The 18,462-nt window shown below is 40.8% G+C and overlaps 1 protein-coding gene across 1 annotated transcript; it reads right to left on the bottom strand.

Moving 5' to 3' along the window:
• Window positions 1-633: 633 nt before the first annotated feature.
• On the bottom strand, window positions 634-2,140 carry LOC110973134 (muscarinic acetylcholine receptor M1-like). The gene has a single exon (XM_022223690.2). It carries the CDS (start codon window positions 2,138-2,140, stop codon window positions 815-817), a length of 1,326 nt encoding a protein of 441 aa, XP_022079382.2. The 3' UTR covers window positions 634-814.
• Between the last annotated feature and the right edge of the window lie 16,322 nt (window positions 2,141-18,462).

Genomic DNA, 18,462 nt, shown 5'->3' with positions numbered 1-18,462 from the left:
ACTTCGCGGCGGTGTACGACAATCTGCCTCTCTCTAGCAGGAGTTTATTCTGTCGAGACGTAAGTTCACTCTTGTCTTAAACTTTTGCAACTTTTATCGTTCATTTATCGTTATCCACGGTTCTGGCCTGTTCACATTGACAGATTTGTCTCGTAGTACGTGTGGGTCAAGTGTGGGCTTTAAGTCAGGTCAAAAATTCATCATTTGGACTGATTTTGTTTGTCGCGTTGTTGTGAAAGTTTTGTGGAAAGTTAGGCCATGTGACTTGTACACAGCCATACACGAAGCGTAAAGACTGTTTCATATTATACTCAACGACTATTACATGTCCTTGTACGGTCTTTACACAGCTGAACTCTGTAGAGAAAGCAGGTTGCACAGTGTCCTTTGCCTTTTGTCTTTTTATCTTTTAGTCCCATCCCTTTGCCAATTGGCTCTGTCATATCTTATGATTCAACATTTTCCTCTTGCAATTATCACAGCATAAGCTTCTTTCTCCATTACTGGTCAATCAATCCATATCAATTATTTTATCATTGTCAAACTCCATTTATTAGTGTCCACAATTGTCCTAAATTCCTCAACTTGATTTCAAATAGAAATAAATTAACTCTAATATACAGTGAGAATAACTCCTTGTGCCAATTTTTGGATCTTTATTTGGAGTATCTTAATCACCGAAGAGATCAATCCCTAAGTTAAAACGTAGGCGTACCCCACCACTGTAGGTATCACCACCCCACGTGTGAACGTAACAGTAATACATAATTTTTGTGATTTATTTTCATCAGAACAAGGGCCTGCTTACCCATGATCATTTCGTGCATGATCGCAATCCCAAATAGCGCAGAAAATTCTGCCGAAAACGTACCACGAGGAGCGCGTAGAGAAACGGGTTGACCGTCGAATTACACCACAGCAGATAGTTCACCACTTCCCAAGCAAGATCAGAGACACAGTCCTCGCAAAAGGGGGCAAGAAGTGACGCAATATAGAAAGGCAACCACGACACTATGAAGACGCCCACCAGAACCGACAGTGTCACCGCTGCCTTCCTGTGCCGCTTGAACTCTCTGCGCTTGAACCTGTGGTCTTGGTCGACCCCGCTACTCTGCTTCGCTGTCTCGCAATTTGGAGTTTCCTTGATCGTGGCTCTGGTGTGACGCTCGTCACTGTTGGCTTCTCTATTCTCAGCAGGCAGTTGGCTCTGGTCTGAGTGAAGACGGATTGTTATGCCTTCCAAATGCCCATCGAAAGCCGAGTTGCTGTGACCCTCTTCCTCTTCCAGTCTTGGTGAATGCAGTTTCTCAGGTAGCTGATGCCGACGCACAACGCTCAGTCGTTGTTCGTCTAGACGCTGCTCTGGAGGCTTCCTCTGGTAGTGACTACCAACACTAGTGCTCGGGTCTTTGGTCGAAATCTCCTGAGAACGCCTGGACTTCTGAAATACACCCTTTGATCTGCGCTTGATATTGATGTACACTTGTGCGTTGAAGTAAGTTATGATCAGAAGTGGAATGAAGAACTCGGCAGCCATGGTAAATCCCAGAAAGGACAGATTGTCATAAGGTTCCAGTTCGCAATCCTTGTCATAGTCTACTTTATATACGCCCGTCAATGGACCCCACAAGAAAGTTATCAAAGTGTAAAACAGCGTAGTGGTAATCCATGAAGCAATTATCATGACAGCAGCGCGTTTGTGGGTCTGGAAAGTACCATAAGCGAGTTTCTTGGTCAGCAACCAGTACCGATCAAGGCTAATGAAAAGGATCGTGATTACAGCAACATTAGTTGAGGTGTAGTCCAGAACTAGCCATATCTGACACGGGATCTTCCCGAAGGGCCAGTCGCCCAGGACGACCCATATGGAATTCAAGGGGATTGAAACGGCCCCGACTATCAAATCGGATATGGACAAACTCAGTATAAATGTATTGGCAACAGTAGAGCTGATGCGTTTGTCTTTGGTGTAAGCAACAATGACAAAAATGTTACCAATCACTGTCACTACGGCGATGATACCAAGTACGATAGATACAGATACCGTTCTGGAGAGACAGAAGACGGGCGTTTCCTCGCTGCAGACGTTCAAGTTGGAATTGTTCATAATCATGTGCGAGCCATTAACAAATGCATCCATCTTCACAACTGATAGCAGCTGCCAAGTTTACCACAACTACACAACCTGTCCGCGTTGAACATCGGTTTCGGTCGTTTTGCCGCATCACCACAGCATCTGCCTTTATACTGTGACGACGCACCTGAAGTCTATCAACCCCATGTCTCGTTTATATTTGTCAGTGGCAACATCTTGCTGACGCTGCCAGTTGAAATACCTGTGATTGGACGGACGATTGACAGGAAAGCATAAATAATGGCACCTTCATTTGCGCGAAATTCACGACATATGCGGAGATTTCACCTCAAGAATTTGTTAATTGAGCTACACGTGTACGTGTAACCATTCGCTATGAGTATTTGGTCTACGTAGCTGCCGTGGTAATTTGAAAACTGCCTACGTGACAAGGTGTGAGGAGCAAAATTCATTTCCTTTTTCGAAATACATGAGAAGTAACAGCAAAGAGAAATATGCGATAGAAAACTAATGAGAGGAACCAAGTACTTGAAAAGTTTTCAATTTGCTTCACATATAGAAAAATAAAGCGAAAATCATTTTTTATTGGCCCGAGTTCCCCCCTCCACCCTCCCTACGTGAGGATGGGAATACGGTATGCACATTCCGCAAAATCTGGTAGTCATCCCCTGTATTACCGTTTCACTTAAAACCCAACCGTTACTCATGCTTGGGCATTTTGGTCTGATACCTCATGGTCCCACTTTAATGTTGCAACTTTTCGTGGTCCTTCTTGGCGAGAAGCATTTTCCTTTTTAATTGTACACACGGCTGTTTCATGCCTCCTGTTAATGAATACGTTTTAATAACGGCGCCGTGATTGACGAAATGAAAACAAGACGTGTTTGATTTCATTGCAAACACAAATTGATGGGGCTCTATCGATTTGCAGTTTGATGACAATCGCAGAATTTTGTTGCATTGTCATGGGAAAATCAACTTTGTCACATCATTTGTGCAAGAAATTACATCTCTAATGTACATGTAAATTAAAGGACGCAGTCGAATTAAGAGAGAAACTGAAATATTTCGAAATTTGACCCCCAAACAACTGCTGGGACGATGGCGTCATTGTTTTGAAATTTCTCAAAATAATTTCTTTTTATGTCTAACAAGAGGTTTCCATCCTCTTTCTTGAAAGCTTAACAGCAACAAAACAAAAATAAATAACGAATCCGGCTAAGGTCACAAAAAAGCAAAACATCTTTCTTTAATTAATATACGAAAAGATGGCGCCTTTTAGTGTTATGATGTCAGCAGTCCTTGCGTAGTTCTTAGCGTATCACTCTACTCTTTCCAACATTTGGTTGTATTCTAGTTACCCTGGAAATGAACTGACTGTCCATTGTAGTCAGAAATGCTGCCCAAGAAATGGTCGACCAGGTCTCAAAATGTGAACGTGTTAATATTCAAATTACATGTTATACATGAAAACATTCTTTTTAATTGTCGGCTTAGTGACGTCGCAAAAGAATGCATGATTCGACATCAAGGTTTATGTAAAATTCCCGATCACCTAATAACACCTTGATTTCGACATGTAGCATGTAATGATCTTAAACTGAGGATAGTCATGCAAGACGTTTGCAATAGAGTGATTTTACATGTTAGGACCACTCAGGTCCGGCCAGCTACAGACAAATATTAACCAGCGAGTTTTAAGTTCGACGCAATATAACTTACCCGGCATCGCGCTCATTGAGTGCTTTTAATGCTCCGTGGTGTTCAACAAGGTGTACTGTTTGAAGGTTCAGTAGGAGCCGGGGCATTTAAAGGGTAGCTGCAATGCAATGTTTAAAAAAATAGAAACCTTCAATATTCACCTTTACCTCTCAGGTAGCCTCATTTTACATTTTTGTTTCACCAGTTTAAAGAGGATTTGCTGGGTTTTTTACTTTTTATGCTAATGATATTTCCATATTCATAAGCATTACTGTGATGTCATCCCAGGAAGTGAAACCGCTGATTTTTTTTCTTTTTTAGTTTTTGCTGGCGTCAATCTTTTTTTCTTGGGTGATTCATTGCTGTTTAAGTACATTTTAAGTACAAAGCAGCCCTTGGAAGAATTTTTTTCATTGAGTTAATTTTGGGTTCACAATTTCAACAGAAATCCCTATGCACTGAAGCCTTTCTTCCCTAAATGACAGCGACAGCGTCCAGTGCATGGGCAAATTTTATGTTTTAAAATTGTACTTTTCGATGCATTCAATTAAAAAGGGATGTCAAGTAATTTTTATACATTTGCGTAGAGTATAACGTTACAGAAGAATGGGTCTCATTGTCTGACTACACTGAAAACTTTCCATAATGCCAATGTAGTGTTCTTGGTGGTTTCAGAACTCCTTTACTCGTTGAGCTTGTTGAGGGCTCTGTCGGGTAGAAATGGTTCATGTATTATTGAATTATTTAGTGTAATGAGCCATTTTAGGCGGAGTCATTTCATATGACGATGTTATTTCAGAAAAGAAAAGGGTCATTTACTTTGAAGCGTCGGCCTGAACGATGAAAGGATGTTCACATTTTTATAGTCGAGGAATATGCATTTCGTTCTCAACATAATAGCACCTCATCATTTCAGAAATAACGTGTTTGGGAAACTGAACACCAGCAGAAGAAACTGCTCCTGACAGGTGTGCCCTGTGGGCAAGAGAATGTTGATTGATTTTGCTGATCGGCTGATATGCACTGATGCCTCGTGTGGCCTCTAAACATGTTCAAAACTGTAAAGAAGCTAAAAAATGAAGCGCTGAATGGCCAAGTTTGCACTGTAAACAACAACCAAGACTGACATTTGAAAAACAAGCCAAATCAAAATTAATGTTCAATATTGTCGAAAAGAAAAGTCTAAAGTCTGCTAGCTGGGATAGAGTTCAGTGCACCCGCAGGAAAATCATGATAGCAAAAAAAACTTGCAGGTAAGCACTGTCTTAGGAATCCACTGTACCCAATCCCATTAAAATACATGCATTTTCAACACCAGGGTGGGGGGGGGTAATCAATTGACCATCACATGATCAACCTTCAATGGATCTTAATCAAATTTGACATATTGGATGTTCTTGAATGCCTACTTCAGGAAATATCCTTTGTCGGCATGGAAACCAACTATGGGGAACAGAGTCGTTAAAATGTGTTCATATATATCAATCTCCTACATTAGCGCACCATAACTTTTCAAGACCTCTGTCAACAAAAACTTAATTATTGTAGTATTCATAAACATTTAAAAGGTCAAGTTTGGTTTACTACAATCCACTGAGGTTTTGTTATATTATAGCCAACTATTTGTCAACCTCCAACCCTAGTGCAAGGAAATCAGACACTTCAATTTAAACAAGATTTTGAAAGGCAGCCTCATGAGAGAGCATCCCTAATTTGAGTTTCTTTCCTATTTGGGGTATGCCAGGAATTGCAAAACGTACCACTGGCGATCGGTTCGGGGAGGGGGGGTGCATTGCAACCCCACCTAAGAGTTGCACTGAATTATAGCACCTAAGTTTTCAAAGGCACATTGAAGAATCTCCTCATTACGTTTTGCCACAGCAGGATGATATGGGCAGAGCAAATGTTTGACTTTGTAATCTGTTTGTAATCCATCGACCTACTTCTCACAAACACGAAACGGGTGGGATTGATATCACCATTGATGATGACTAATGCATGCTGAAAAACGTCTACTCACTTTCGAAGCTCGTAGGATTGTGGATTATGTAGGCCTATATGTTTCTGTGTCATTCACTTAGATTTTGTTTTGCATACATGATGCAGTGGGATATACATCACACGATAACATTTGGTACAAGAAAAAAGCAGTTCTAAAGAGAAAATTGTAAAAGAAACCTTTATGGGAAACTTGGGAATGACAAACACATTTATATTTGGGTCCTGATCTGCAGAATATCTCGCGAATTCTTTGAAACACGTGCGACGTGTCAGAAATATTTTGGCAAATCTATAACTGATCTTCCGAAGGTAAGTTTGCTTCGTTCAAACAAAATCCCTGAAACACCGTTCATTAAAAAGCTTACTGGCAGTCAAGGCCAGAGTTTAAGTGGAGAATGTACTTCACCGCACGAACCGTGTATGAACTGTAAGGGTTTGGTTGGACACGGCGCTAAAAGCGCGATATCCTTGAATACTCCTCAATGCTTGTTTTTGTAACGAATTTGGTAAAAACATGTCTCTTTCACGTTGTCTTCGCATATAAACACTTTTCCATCGCGGAGCACAATAAGCTTTGTCTACGCTGAAGCTAGGACAGAAAGTTGACTTTGCCCATTCGTCTGCTGCAATTGCATGAAATCATATGCAAACATTTACATGATAAGATAACTGTGTTCCATTATTTCCCCTTTGCTACATTCAGGGACATCTGTCAAGCAGGTCTCTCCAATCGAATAACACACATTATTAAAGTTAATGAACCAGTGTCGGACCATTAGTAAGGGCGTAGAATGCCTTTAAAAAGGACAGGGTGGTCACCCTGCAAATTCCCAAGGGATCGATCCGGAGACCCCAGTTTCGGAATTATCTTTATTAGGCCAGTTTTGGCGATACTACATGTAATCCTAGACTGAGACCTGCACTATCGATATGTGCAGTCACCTTTAGTGTTTGACCCCGGGTTAAGCTGATCGGAGCAAAAACAATTAAGCTGAGTATGATGATTTTTGTCAGGACTTTCCAACGACTAAAATGCTTGCAATATCACTGAAAAAGGAGACTAATGTTTAAAAAGCCATAAATATACAATTCTGAGGTAAAAAGATTCTTCATGAATTCGATACACATTACAGATGCATATCTTTATTATGAACATCGGCCCCTATAAAGTTTATATGGTGTCGCCCCCCCCCCGTTTTTTAAAAATTTCCCTGGCCAGCCCATTCCCCCACCTTTCCTCATTATCCCTCCAATTTCCAACACAGAATTACGCCACTGATAGCAGACGACCCAAGTTTAATTATTGACCTTTCAAATAGAGCTCACTCTTGGAAAAATTAATAACTGAGTAATCCCCAAGTCCTGGTTTCGTTTCTTGAGACATCCTGTAAATGTTATTCATACAGATCTGTGCCACTTTACGACTCCAATTCCTTATCATGACCACCACGACTCACTCTTACCCCAAATAAATAATGCGACAAGGATGTGAATGCGTTTTACAGACTTCCGATGACGAGACGAATTCCATCGTAGTCGATTGCGAAGTCAGCTTGTCCCCAGGTTCCATTTATTGCAGAAGAATAAACACAAAAACGCCGATGTAGCAGCCCAGCAAAACCATTAGTAATTGCTGGCTTACTGTACCGTGTACGCGAAGTGAGAACAACTGACTAATTTGCTTGAGCTTTGTACCGCACTGATATCGCAACCATGACCACGAACGCATCCATGACACAAACTACAAGAAAGGGTATTTCTGAATCAAGGCTACGGCATTTCACACACGTCTATAGGTAGTGGCTGTAGCCGATCTAACTAATGGCTTCCATAGGTACATGTGTTAATTCCAGCCACAGTCGGAATATTAAGACTTAACCAATCCTCGTCGCCAAGAGGCACCATTAAATTGACGTAGACTCACTGAGAGTAGAGTCACCGGAGTTCACTGAATACAAAGAGATCAAAGGCTACATTTTGTTAGTTTTTGACTTTCAAGTTGTTTTGGGGGTCCGAAAGCCCCGTAGTGGAATCAAGTAAATATATATTTTCAAAAAGTGACATTTTTAAAGTCTATTTTTACCAGATATATATTTCCAACTTTGTACAAGATAACTTATTTTGCAAAGTGCGTTTATAACAGTTTGTTCTTATGAGATTGATATTCAATGACATTGACATTCTATTTTATGAAATATCGCTTTTACGAGACACATTTTTCCAAGTTCGTTTTTAATGAAATATTTTTTCCTAGTTTATTTTAAAGATATATACATATTTCACTTTGAGCATTTCATTGATATATCGCCTTTAAACCACCAAAAATCTTCTTTTCATGTCGACAATTACATTTGCATTTATTCTAAATTACTGCAGGAGGCTATTTGAACGAGGTGCACAAGTGTCCATAAAGCTACGTCTAATTTTGTTCGAAAAAATTTAGTGTTGTGAAATATCATCAAAATAAAAGTGCCAAAATAATATATTTAATATATATGAGTATTACTCATTTACTATTCAAGATTGGCATAATGATATAAGGCCTGCGCTTTTACAAATGGATCTGTACAAGACCGGGTATGTAACGATCTACAGTCTTCCTTTGTCAGTTCAAACTCGGTATTTACACAATTCTGGTTTCAACGGCAGTTAATAATCGTTTCCCTTTCTGCTCACTGTGTTTGTTTGTTTCCTTTCATGCCCCACGGGTCCTAAATTATTATTAACAGCAGTTCATTACATATTCGCGACAGAAGAAAGACAGTCATTACGTCAAATATTAGACAGGCTTCACCGATGAATCATTTTGGATACTAAATGAATTTTGAGAATACTACTCCTCAATGTGTTCTAGATTGTCGATTGCCATTCGGCTTTAGCCATATTTTTCCCCATTCTGGAACCTCTGGTAATTACCTGGTACCGTCATTTATAATGCAATTACTAACAGGCAGGCACAAAGGGACACTCACTGTAACGTTTTCGATTATGATGAATTTTTACCCCCCCCCCATGAAACTGTGTACCGAAAAATCATTAATGAATTTTATATTTCAATGATGCGCAAGGCAAACCTTCCACCAAGCTAGGGCTTACATTTAACTGCGGTTAAAGAAAGGATTGCCCTTACACATGTAACTTTGAACTCATACAGAGGTTATTGCGTTAATGCGTCCTCACAGGCAAGAGCTTTGTATGACTGGGATAGGCTCAAGTAGTAAACCTTTTGTACATTCATTGTTACTAAATTGAAATGACAAAGACAGCCCCTGAGACACCACGGAAACGCCAGCAACGCACAACCTCTATAGATTTTTTTTGAGTGATGTCACAATCGTGCTGGACCTATAATGTATTGTCATGGTAATCAGTGCATGGTGTTGTGATGGTAATTTACCTATTTAAGATAAACTAGTCAAGCATGCAGCGTTCGCAAATGCGTTTCCACGTGGTTGAAGCTGCCCGTAGGAATATCCAGTTCGTAAGTGACTTCATCACAAAGGCGGACGTGCCACTATTTGTAGGCTCCCATTGGACAATCGCTGAAGTTGCGCGTTAATTTCCGGGTTCCATGGTTCCATATAAACGGCATATACATATTTAAGATAGAGAAACTACCTTTTTTTATCTTAGTCTGTAGTGATTTCTATATTTATTAACCCCTCTAGACCACACGCCTCCGTAAGTAGCCTTGTCAGGCCACCTGCCTCAAACTAGGTTTCCCTCCTTTATTGGTTCAAGTCTTAGTCAACTGCAAATCTTAAAATGACCTCTTGGGCCTTCAACCCAAGCCCCAATTCACTAAAAGCCATACATGTTTATTATTTTCTCTTGGTCATTATGAATTGTATTAATTTAAAACAGTTTCATACATCCAATCGGATGGATTTTCAGATTTAGATCTATAAATTTTCGCATTGTAAAAATTTGATCCTTCATTTCTTTTATTTACTAAGGACGTCTATTTGAATTACTAACTAGTATTAATACTGCTTTAATACACATACATGCATGATGTCACAGGGGGTACACGTGAGTGTCACATTTAATTTTTTTTCTCCCCCCCCCCTTTCTGTTTTTTTTTTCTGTATGAATTAGCTGCTACACAACCGTTGCAGAAACCAACACTTACAAAAGGTCAGCCGGATCCAAAGTCCAGGATCTGGAAAATGATAACGTATACGATGTAGAAAGTCGTGCACAAGCAAGAAAAAGGTAAACTGGTAGAATTGTTCATCGGGGAGACGGATCTTTGAATGATAAGCTGACCCCGACAAGCTAAAGAAAAAGCAGAAGGTCTTCAGTGAGATAACCAGCTTTTGAAAAATATTGCTTCCTTCCCTGGAAGGTGCTTGTACCATTTGTAAAATGTTTGCAATTTCAATTCCAAAAATACATTTCCATTATCCATGCAAAATTTGTAATTTCATTCTCCTTCGTCCAATACATCAGTGTTCAAAGACTTGGTACGAATTTGGCTAAGACTGGCCAACAAATTGTTCACTACTACTGGAAAGCTTAGATCATTAGGAACAAAATGCGATATTTCATCACAGGGAGTGATCGTGAAATCTCATAAAATACGCTTTTATGCTAATGCCATAATAAAAACGATTCAAACAAAACACAAAATCTTGTAAACATCCGGGCTATTTATTCCCCAAATAACTCCAGAAAAAAGAGCTCATTAAGGGCAATGACTGCACATATAGATTTACGGCACACGGCTAATGCAAGCAACTGCGCAAGCATTAAATTTGATGTTGTCATGAGATCACACCAGGTACCAACAAAGATATGAATATTCAATTTCCTATACCTCAGTACACAAAGTTTTAAGGATGCAGATTACCGACAAAAATTGCGGCGGCGATCATAGGCTACAGAGGGATTACGTAGTTGGGAAACAGATGGTGTGTAGCAAGCGCTCGCTGCGCTTTGGCTATGGACATACCAGGCATTCCGGAAAGCGGTAGTTGGCCAGATATTGCAGCCCAGGCAGTTCAAACTCCTTTTTGTCCTTTCTCCATGGCCGGTCGAGTCTCATCCAAGCATTATTTTTCTTTGCAAGCCCTAAGAACGCATAGCAACATACAGATCAGTCTTCAATAAATTAGTTTGGCCATGGAAAAATTGTCCCTGAGGCTGTGGACCGTGAGGCCTTCCTCTTACAATAAATTCACGTTGATAAGAGTTTAGTTCAAATCAATAGTCCACAAAGTTAACAAAGGGTATAGAATGGTATTGCCTTTGAGGCGATGTCCATTCGATGATACAAAGGGCTTTGCCCAGCCACTGGCATCTGTGCACAAAAGACCGCTTGAAAGGAAACATCGATGGCAGGTCGCCTATGCAAACACAAAGCAGGCTTTTGTACAGAACACAAATAAAAATACAGCAAAATAATAAAGTGAACGATCGGGAAAACGTATTTTAAAAGTCAATTTTAGGGGAAAGATATCAGGCAAATAAATAGGAAAAATTTTGTACGAACTGCGGTATAGTAGAATGTGGAACACAGCAGTCGCTCTTAATTAAAACGAAACAAACATTTCATGAAGATGGGAGTATCCATGGCTGCAAATCTATTCATATGACACAAAGGTGTCGTACAATCAAGAAATTTATGTTCAAAAGCCAAGTTCTACGCTACGATTTTCTTTTCCACGTAGTAAAGATGAGAAATTGATGTAATGGCTAGAAATAATCATTTCTTTTTATTATGCGCGAGACGTTTAAATACACAGCTTGGAATATTTAAAGAGTTGCACGATTCACATAACATTTCTGCAAGTTATGATTTCAGCAGAGCCGTACAAATGTATCTGAAGCGAATTTCACAAGTTTTCGTGCTCTGCGCCAGCGATGCCACCCTCCCCCAAGTAAACATGAAATAGCAGTAGCGAAAGTTTAAAAGGTAATATCACGTGCGAAGGGTCTAGCCCCCTCCTGGAAAAATGGCTTGCTTTGCGCGGTCGGTCTAATGAAGGTTGAGAGCACACGCTTTCTAAATAATGCACATTTCTCGATGTTGCATGGAGTGTCCGAGTCACTCAAGGAAATAGGTTATTCTGTTACAGCGATTGTCCTAGCGTGTGCGTTATTGTGGACAAAAACAGATCTCTTCGTATCTGGAGAGGCCCTTATCACCGGGGGCCTGTTTGTTTCACACAGATCCGAATCTCAATGGGTGACCCGTCGTTAACTGACACTAAAACCCACTTATAATTAGCAATTCGAATGTATTTCACGTTTGCTTTTTCTTTCTCTACCTCTTTGTTATTTGGGTTTCTTTTCTTTTTAGGGGCTCACTGTGTACCAGGGACTTGCATTTATTTCGAAACGGTAAGCAGTTCCCCACACTACTCAAAAAAGCACATTATCCCCAACAAAAGAACACAAAACGAAAACGACGAAACGAAAAATAATAAAAGAATTTGTGTGGATGAAATATTCGGAAACAACTTGATACCCCTTGTAATGTGAGCGTGTCTTATTGAGTGGCATGACAGGAAACCAAATACCTGTAACAGCCCAGGCCATTGACCCTAGAACTGCTTACAGGGACAGGCTTGCTTGACATTTTCAAGTAACTTCCTAGCACGAGAGTGTACTAATACGAATTACAGCCATGTGACTGGTGAGTGGCGCCATTCTCGATATTGCCAACTAATTTTGATAGTCGAATACCGATGATAACCTTTTGTTGTGCAAGTAAACTTTGTCCTATAAATGTTCAGTAATAAAAAAAAAAGAAATCTCAGATTGAAGATCACAAACTGAATATACAAGATATTTATGCATTGGAGACTGAACACATACCAACCAAAGGCATGAAATTTTTTAACGGAGAGCACTTGGCTTAAAATGAGTGCTAAACAGTAAAAAGGTTCCAAGGTTTGCCGGGGTGACAGTAGAGATAAGCTCCAAGTATCTATAAAATGTTCGTTGATAGCATGCGTCTCAAACAGCTTCTGACAACCAACTCCCAGTCTGCTCGTGTGGCTTAGCATCTAAGCCCAGCGGAACCACTTCTACCGGCAGGAGAAGGGGGCGAAGGCGAGTATCTGGCGCTTATAAACAAGTTGCTTCAGAGAGGTGGGGTTCGTCAGCCTTGGAAGGCAGCTCACCAAGGGGAAGGAAAACCCTGATTCCAAACCTCAGCTGCCTTGCGGGATACCTGGCCGGTAGTGCAACCCGTCTGTATAGAGAAAACCACGCCCTTTTTCTTGGTTTTCTCGAATCTCTCGACCAATCAGAAGGCTGGTTTTTGCTGATTGACCGCCTGATTTGCATAATTTGAGGAGCCGGCCGGTACCATGTCTAGTAGGGGTTTTCAATAAGTGAGGAATGTACTTCTGATTAATTAATTGCTCTTTTGAATTCTTTTATTTTGCTGTACAGGCCTACGTATTATATTTTCAACTTTATGCCAACAATACAAGACTGTACTGTCTTGTGCTGTTGAAAGTTGAAAATATAATACGTAGGCCTATTCAGCAAAAAAAAAAAGAATTCAAAGGAACGATCATAAGTACATTCCTCACTTATTGAAAACCCCTACTAGACATGGTACCGGCCGGCTCCTCAAATTATGCAAATCAGGTGGTCAATCAGCAGAATCCAGCGTTCTGATTGGTCGAGAGACTCGAGAATACCACGAAAAATGGCGTGGTTTTCTCAATACAGACGGGGTGCACTAATCTGGCCACTGGGAAAGGCTTCGGGAGTCAACCGTAAGGAAAAATCTGGAGTGGAGCCCCCAATTGCAAGGCGGCAGGACACCGACACCGACTTCCTTCCGGCATCTCCTGCGGCCAACCTTGTGCCAGATGTACTACTCTGCACTCCTCTAGATCACACCGGCGAGTAGGAGAGGCGGACTCTGGGCAGCCGGTCTCCATACACCTTGCCCAGTCCTGCGCCTGGAGAGGTCACTTCGATTCACTGCTGGGAGCAAACAACACGAGAGGCAGAAGAAAGGTACGATGCTACGGGTTGCCTCCGTCTGTGTGAGGGATCATCGTGTCCCAGTGGTCACCTACCGCCCGCATCAAGCCGAGCAGCTCCCGGTCAATAAGGCGCCGACCCGCCAAGGTCGAGAGACAACATAGTCAGCCCTCAGCAGCATTCCCAGCCTGCCAGTCATGGAGCAGCTTGATGCTCCACCAACAGAGGAAGAGCTGAGCAAGGCCGTCTACTCCTTTGCACACGGCAAGGCCCCAGGAAGAGAAAGCATTCCAGCAGAAATGCTTCGGTGCTCGAAGTCCACTCTCCTGCATCACCTCCACGAGCTCCTCTGTTAGTGCTGGGAGAAAGGATCAATACCCCACAAAATGTGCAACGAAACATCGTCACCCTCTTCAAGAGCAAGGAGGGTCGCAGAGACTGCAACAACTACAGATGGATTCCGCTGCTGAGCATTGTGGGGAAAGCGCTCGCCCGGGTAGCTCTGAAGAGACTGCAACAACTTGCTGAGCGGGTCTACCCCGATTCGCAGTGTGGTTTCAGAGTGCAGAGGTCTACCATATAATTTTTGCCTTAATACAGCTGCGGGAAAAACGCAAGGAGCAAAAGCAGCCATTGTACATCGTCTTTGTAGACCCGACCAAGGGGTTTAATTTAGGGGGCGCTAGGGGGCGCTTGAGCATTTGGCGTCATTGGTTCAAGTTCTGCGCAATATGTAGAGACTAACACTGCTGAAAACAATGTTCATAGGTTTTTACCAGTTCTCTTTTCCGATAGAAGCGTCAGGTGATTTTACGTGAACGACAAAAACTAGGCTTTACACTGTTACGTGCCTCAAAAATCAGGATAAGGCATCTCAGTTTGATTTTACATGGATTTGTAAAGATAAAAATATCAAATTTTAATTGCTTGTAGTTTGAGACCTGATAACGTCATCATGACGTAAAACTTGCAGGTACACCCTGGAATCTGGTTTGATTTCGATACCAACCTTCCAGTTTATGCGTTGTACCATGTTGAAAAAAATAGCCCTGAAAATTTTTGTCCAGATAAAAAAAAGAGTAAAAGAAGAAGACTGAATTCTACCATTTCTGAAAAAGTGGAGCCCATATAATAAGCAAGTAAACACAAACCATCTGTCCATCTCTCAATTTCTAAAGAGACGGGACGTGTTTGTTTAAGTTACCAACACGACGTGATTGGCAATATCACTGGATAATGCTTTGATGACAAAATGAAAGATTTTAATGCACGTCATCAGAAAATCTAGCTGTGTCTCATCATTAAATTTTGTGCAAGATAACCTGTGTGAATGCACAACATTGAAAAAGACAGATTTCAAGATGTTCCAAATAGGGTGCTTTTGACAATGAATAGAGCCCATTTTAACAGAATTTCTGAAGAGTGTGGTTTAAAACAACCTACACATATTTTTCACACGTATAACACATTTCTTGAGATCCTTGCTTTAAAGTTCCCACTGAAGGACACCGATAGTTTATTTTCATTCTATAAATATGAAATGGAAAATGAAAAAACCGAGACTTAAACTTATCAGTCTGCAATACCAAACAATAGTCCTATCTGTAAAATATGACAGGAATAACACGATGACAAGTACAAGAAGTGGATAAGAGTTTCTTTTTGTCCTTACAGCCAAAAATAACTTTTGACTCCAACCTTTTGATATTGGCTAAATACGAATTGGTGACCAAGATTAGAGGGAACTGTAACCACAAAAGCAAAGGTCAAACGAATTTAGAACCCAAACAAAATGAAATCTGAGTCACTTTATAAGATAAAGCTGATAGAAAATAGTTATTTTTAAAACTAACATCACTCATAATTGCATACCTGTTTGCGTCACAGTCAGGTAGCACTTGGCTGCATATCGGCCGGGGCTGATATTCATGTCAGTTGTTTTCATGCTTTATACGTTAACCTCTCGGTGGAAACCCGAGGATACTAATCATCTAGAAAACAAAAAGAACAAATAATAACCACTTCGAACCAAATTGGCAATTGGGCATCGCTAACCGTCTTTCCGATAACTGCTGTTTGTCACAACATGGGTCCGTCTTTCCCATGAAGGACTGCAGCGGTAAAGGTTGAGAGACGTGTGGACTTAGTAAGGAAAAACTCAGGAGGGCGAAAATTGCGTTCAGAAAATAAACTCTTAATTTAATTAAGTACCAAATCTATCTTATTCCAAACAGGCCAATTATTCCGTAAATTTATTATCCCAAAAGTAAGATAAACAAGAGAATAAATAAATAAAAATATATCTATATATATACAACTGCTGTCTAAAGGGGCCAAGATATTGTAAGACTACGGTACCGGTACCAGGTTTCAGGGATTAGCCCACCACTACATAGGAATATGCTCAGCAGCAGACAAGCGTCCGAGTTCAACAGGGACTTGGCGGTTTTTCCCACGGCCACTGCTGTAGGGAAGATACGGCCTGGCTCCGCAGCAGATTCCCCGGTAAGTAGTCTCTCTGGTCTCCCCGGCTACTGTCGGCCTGACACGCCTGAGGTAGGTAAACGGCTGGTAGGTACTTGTAGGCAGCGGGCTCCAACTCACCAGTCCACACAGGACTCAGCTTTGTGTACAACTGTACACGGCGGACTCTCCCTACTCAGGAGTAGACTCGTCGTCCACCTCACACCAAATCCACTCAGGATTATGTTAAGCTTTGCATGGTGGTCCACTAAGGACAAACAACCCAGCCTCATGTAGTACCCGGGGGGGGGAGCCCTTTAGAAAAAGATCAAATATTGTGGATACTGACACTGACAGTATTCTAAAAAATTCTAGCTTTTAGTTAACACTAAAATAATCTCAAAATTCACCGTCAAGTTTAACCTGGATATGATAATCCATAATTTCCTTGGCATGAAAATTACCCTGAATCAAACCTACTCTCTCAATTATAACTTTAAGAAACATCCAATAATTTAAGTAACCAGTATGAAGAGAAAATAACCCCACATCTGTAAAATTCATCCCAAAATCCTTATCTTGGAATATGTTCTTCCACTAAAAGAGAAAAGAAAACACTTACAGTTATGGTATACTGGCTTAAATCATGGGCCACTCCCTGGTACACACAATACCAATGTAAAGTACACTCCACATAGGAGGTGACTGCTCACAGTGCAAGCTAGAAAGGCAGTGCCTTGGGGATGCACATGGCATCTCAGTGTTAAACAAAATCACTGAAGCAAAACCTAATTTGCCTAATGCTGATTTCCATGTGAAAGATAAACTTAGATACTCCCTGGGTCAACCTCATTGCTAAAGAGGGGGGTTTAAACACAGTGCAAGGTATATGTGAGTCAAAGAATAATAAATTTACTATATTTAAGAACACATTGTGACACTGTTGTTACGGAGGGATAGCACAAAAGGTCTGCTCATCATACGTATCCCCGTGGAACAAAAGCTCTTACTAGAAAAATCTACTAACATCTTACTTTAATTATATCCCGCCGATGGGACTATAAACCCAAAGACTCTATATAGACATCCATTCACAACTGTGGCAAACAATCGAGCCGATATAACGGTCACTGATACCGCATAGCCCACAAGTGGTACTACGACCATGTGGAGCATGAGTAAGCCGGAGTGGTCTACAGGGACATCCAATTGTCAATGCAACTTATTCGAATCTGCTTATTTTGTCACAGCCCACCTACCGGTGGCTGGTAGAACTACAGGCCGATAGCTAGCCGTGAGTGCGAGAGAAACAGAACAATTCAGTAAAATATCTCACGTAGCTGTCCATACATCAAATAACAAGCACTACTTAAAGGCTGGCTGCAATCAATTTGTTTTAAATATATACCTTCAAAGTGCACCTTTGAACAGAAAAGCCTGTGCAGGGAACTGTGTCTTCCCTAGACGACTTCACAGCGACAGCTCCCTCGGTTGTCGAGGAAGGAATTGATAATATTAATTTTTGAAAAAAAAATGCACTTCTTGATGCACTAATAGGAGTGTAAAAGAGTTTCATACATTGAAGAGGAATACAAAGTATTCTTTTTTAGATGGGGCAACTATATATTTTGAGATAAAAATCTAACATCAACTAAGGTGATATTTCTGCAAACTTTAGTAATCACCCATACGAATATTGCAGGGAATATGAAAACGTTCTCTGAATGAAGTGGTGTCAGCGAAACCGCTGCATGCTGACAGTGTTTTCAACCCTCTTATAACATAGAAACACATTCATAGCTTAAGCCAGTTTGGCACAGTTGTATTAACTACACGGCTACATTATACTCTAGATTATAATCCATTATAATCCAAAAGCTCCGTTCAGCACAAGTGTTTCAACTAAGGATAAAGGTGAAATGCATAAACACATCTGAACTGTAACAGTTACTACAAACAGGAGGAATAATTTGGACTGTATTGTATGGGGGAGGATCCTGGCGTACAGTTCTTACAGCCCCACATTAGTGGAATTAATTGATACATCCGTTCAATGATGTAAGTCGTTTTTACAACCTAAAACTTTTTAAAGAAAACTGCATATGAATGTTCCCGTTCAAACGCTATAGAATGTGTACTTGAAAAGTGAATTGGACGTAATCAGTTCCACATCCTGTTTGCACTCCCACTTAAGTGATAGATAGAAACGTACTAGGCTCCAACGTTAAGCTTCACTTTTGAAGTTGTCATTA

The sequence above is a fragment of the Acanthaster planci genome, linkage group LG03 (assembly GCF_054643075.1).
Source record: "Acanthaster planci isolate LZ-2023a linkage group LG03, COTS_SCS, whole genome shotgun sequence".
Taxonomy (NCBI): Eukaryota; Metazoa; Echinodermata; class Asteroidea; order Valvatida; family Acanthasteridae; genus Acanthaster; species Acanthaster planci.
The sequence above is the reverse complement of the archived record's forward strand: the minus strand, read 5'-3'. Positions and strand labels throughout refer to the sequence as shown.

Bases quoted from the DNA above. Each gene is read 5' to 3' on its own strand.
- LOC110973134 (XM_022223690.2), bottom strand. From the start codon at position 2,140: ATGGATGCATTTGTTAATGGCTCGCACATGATTATGAACAATTCCAAC.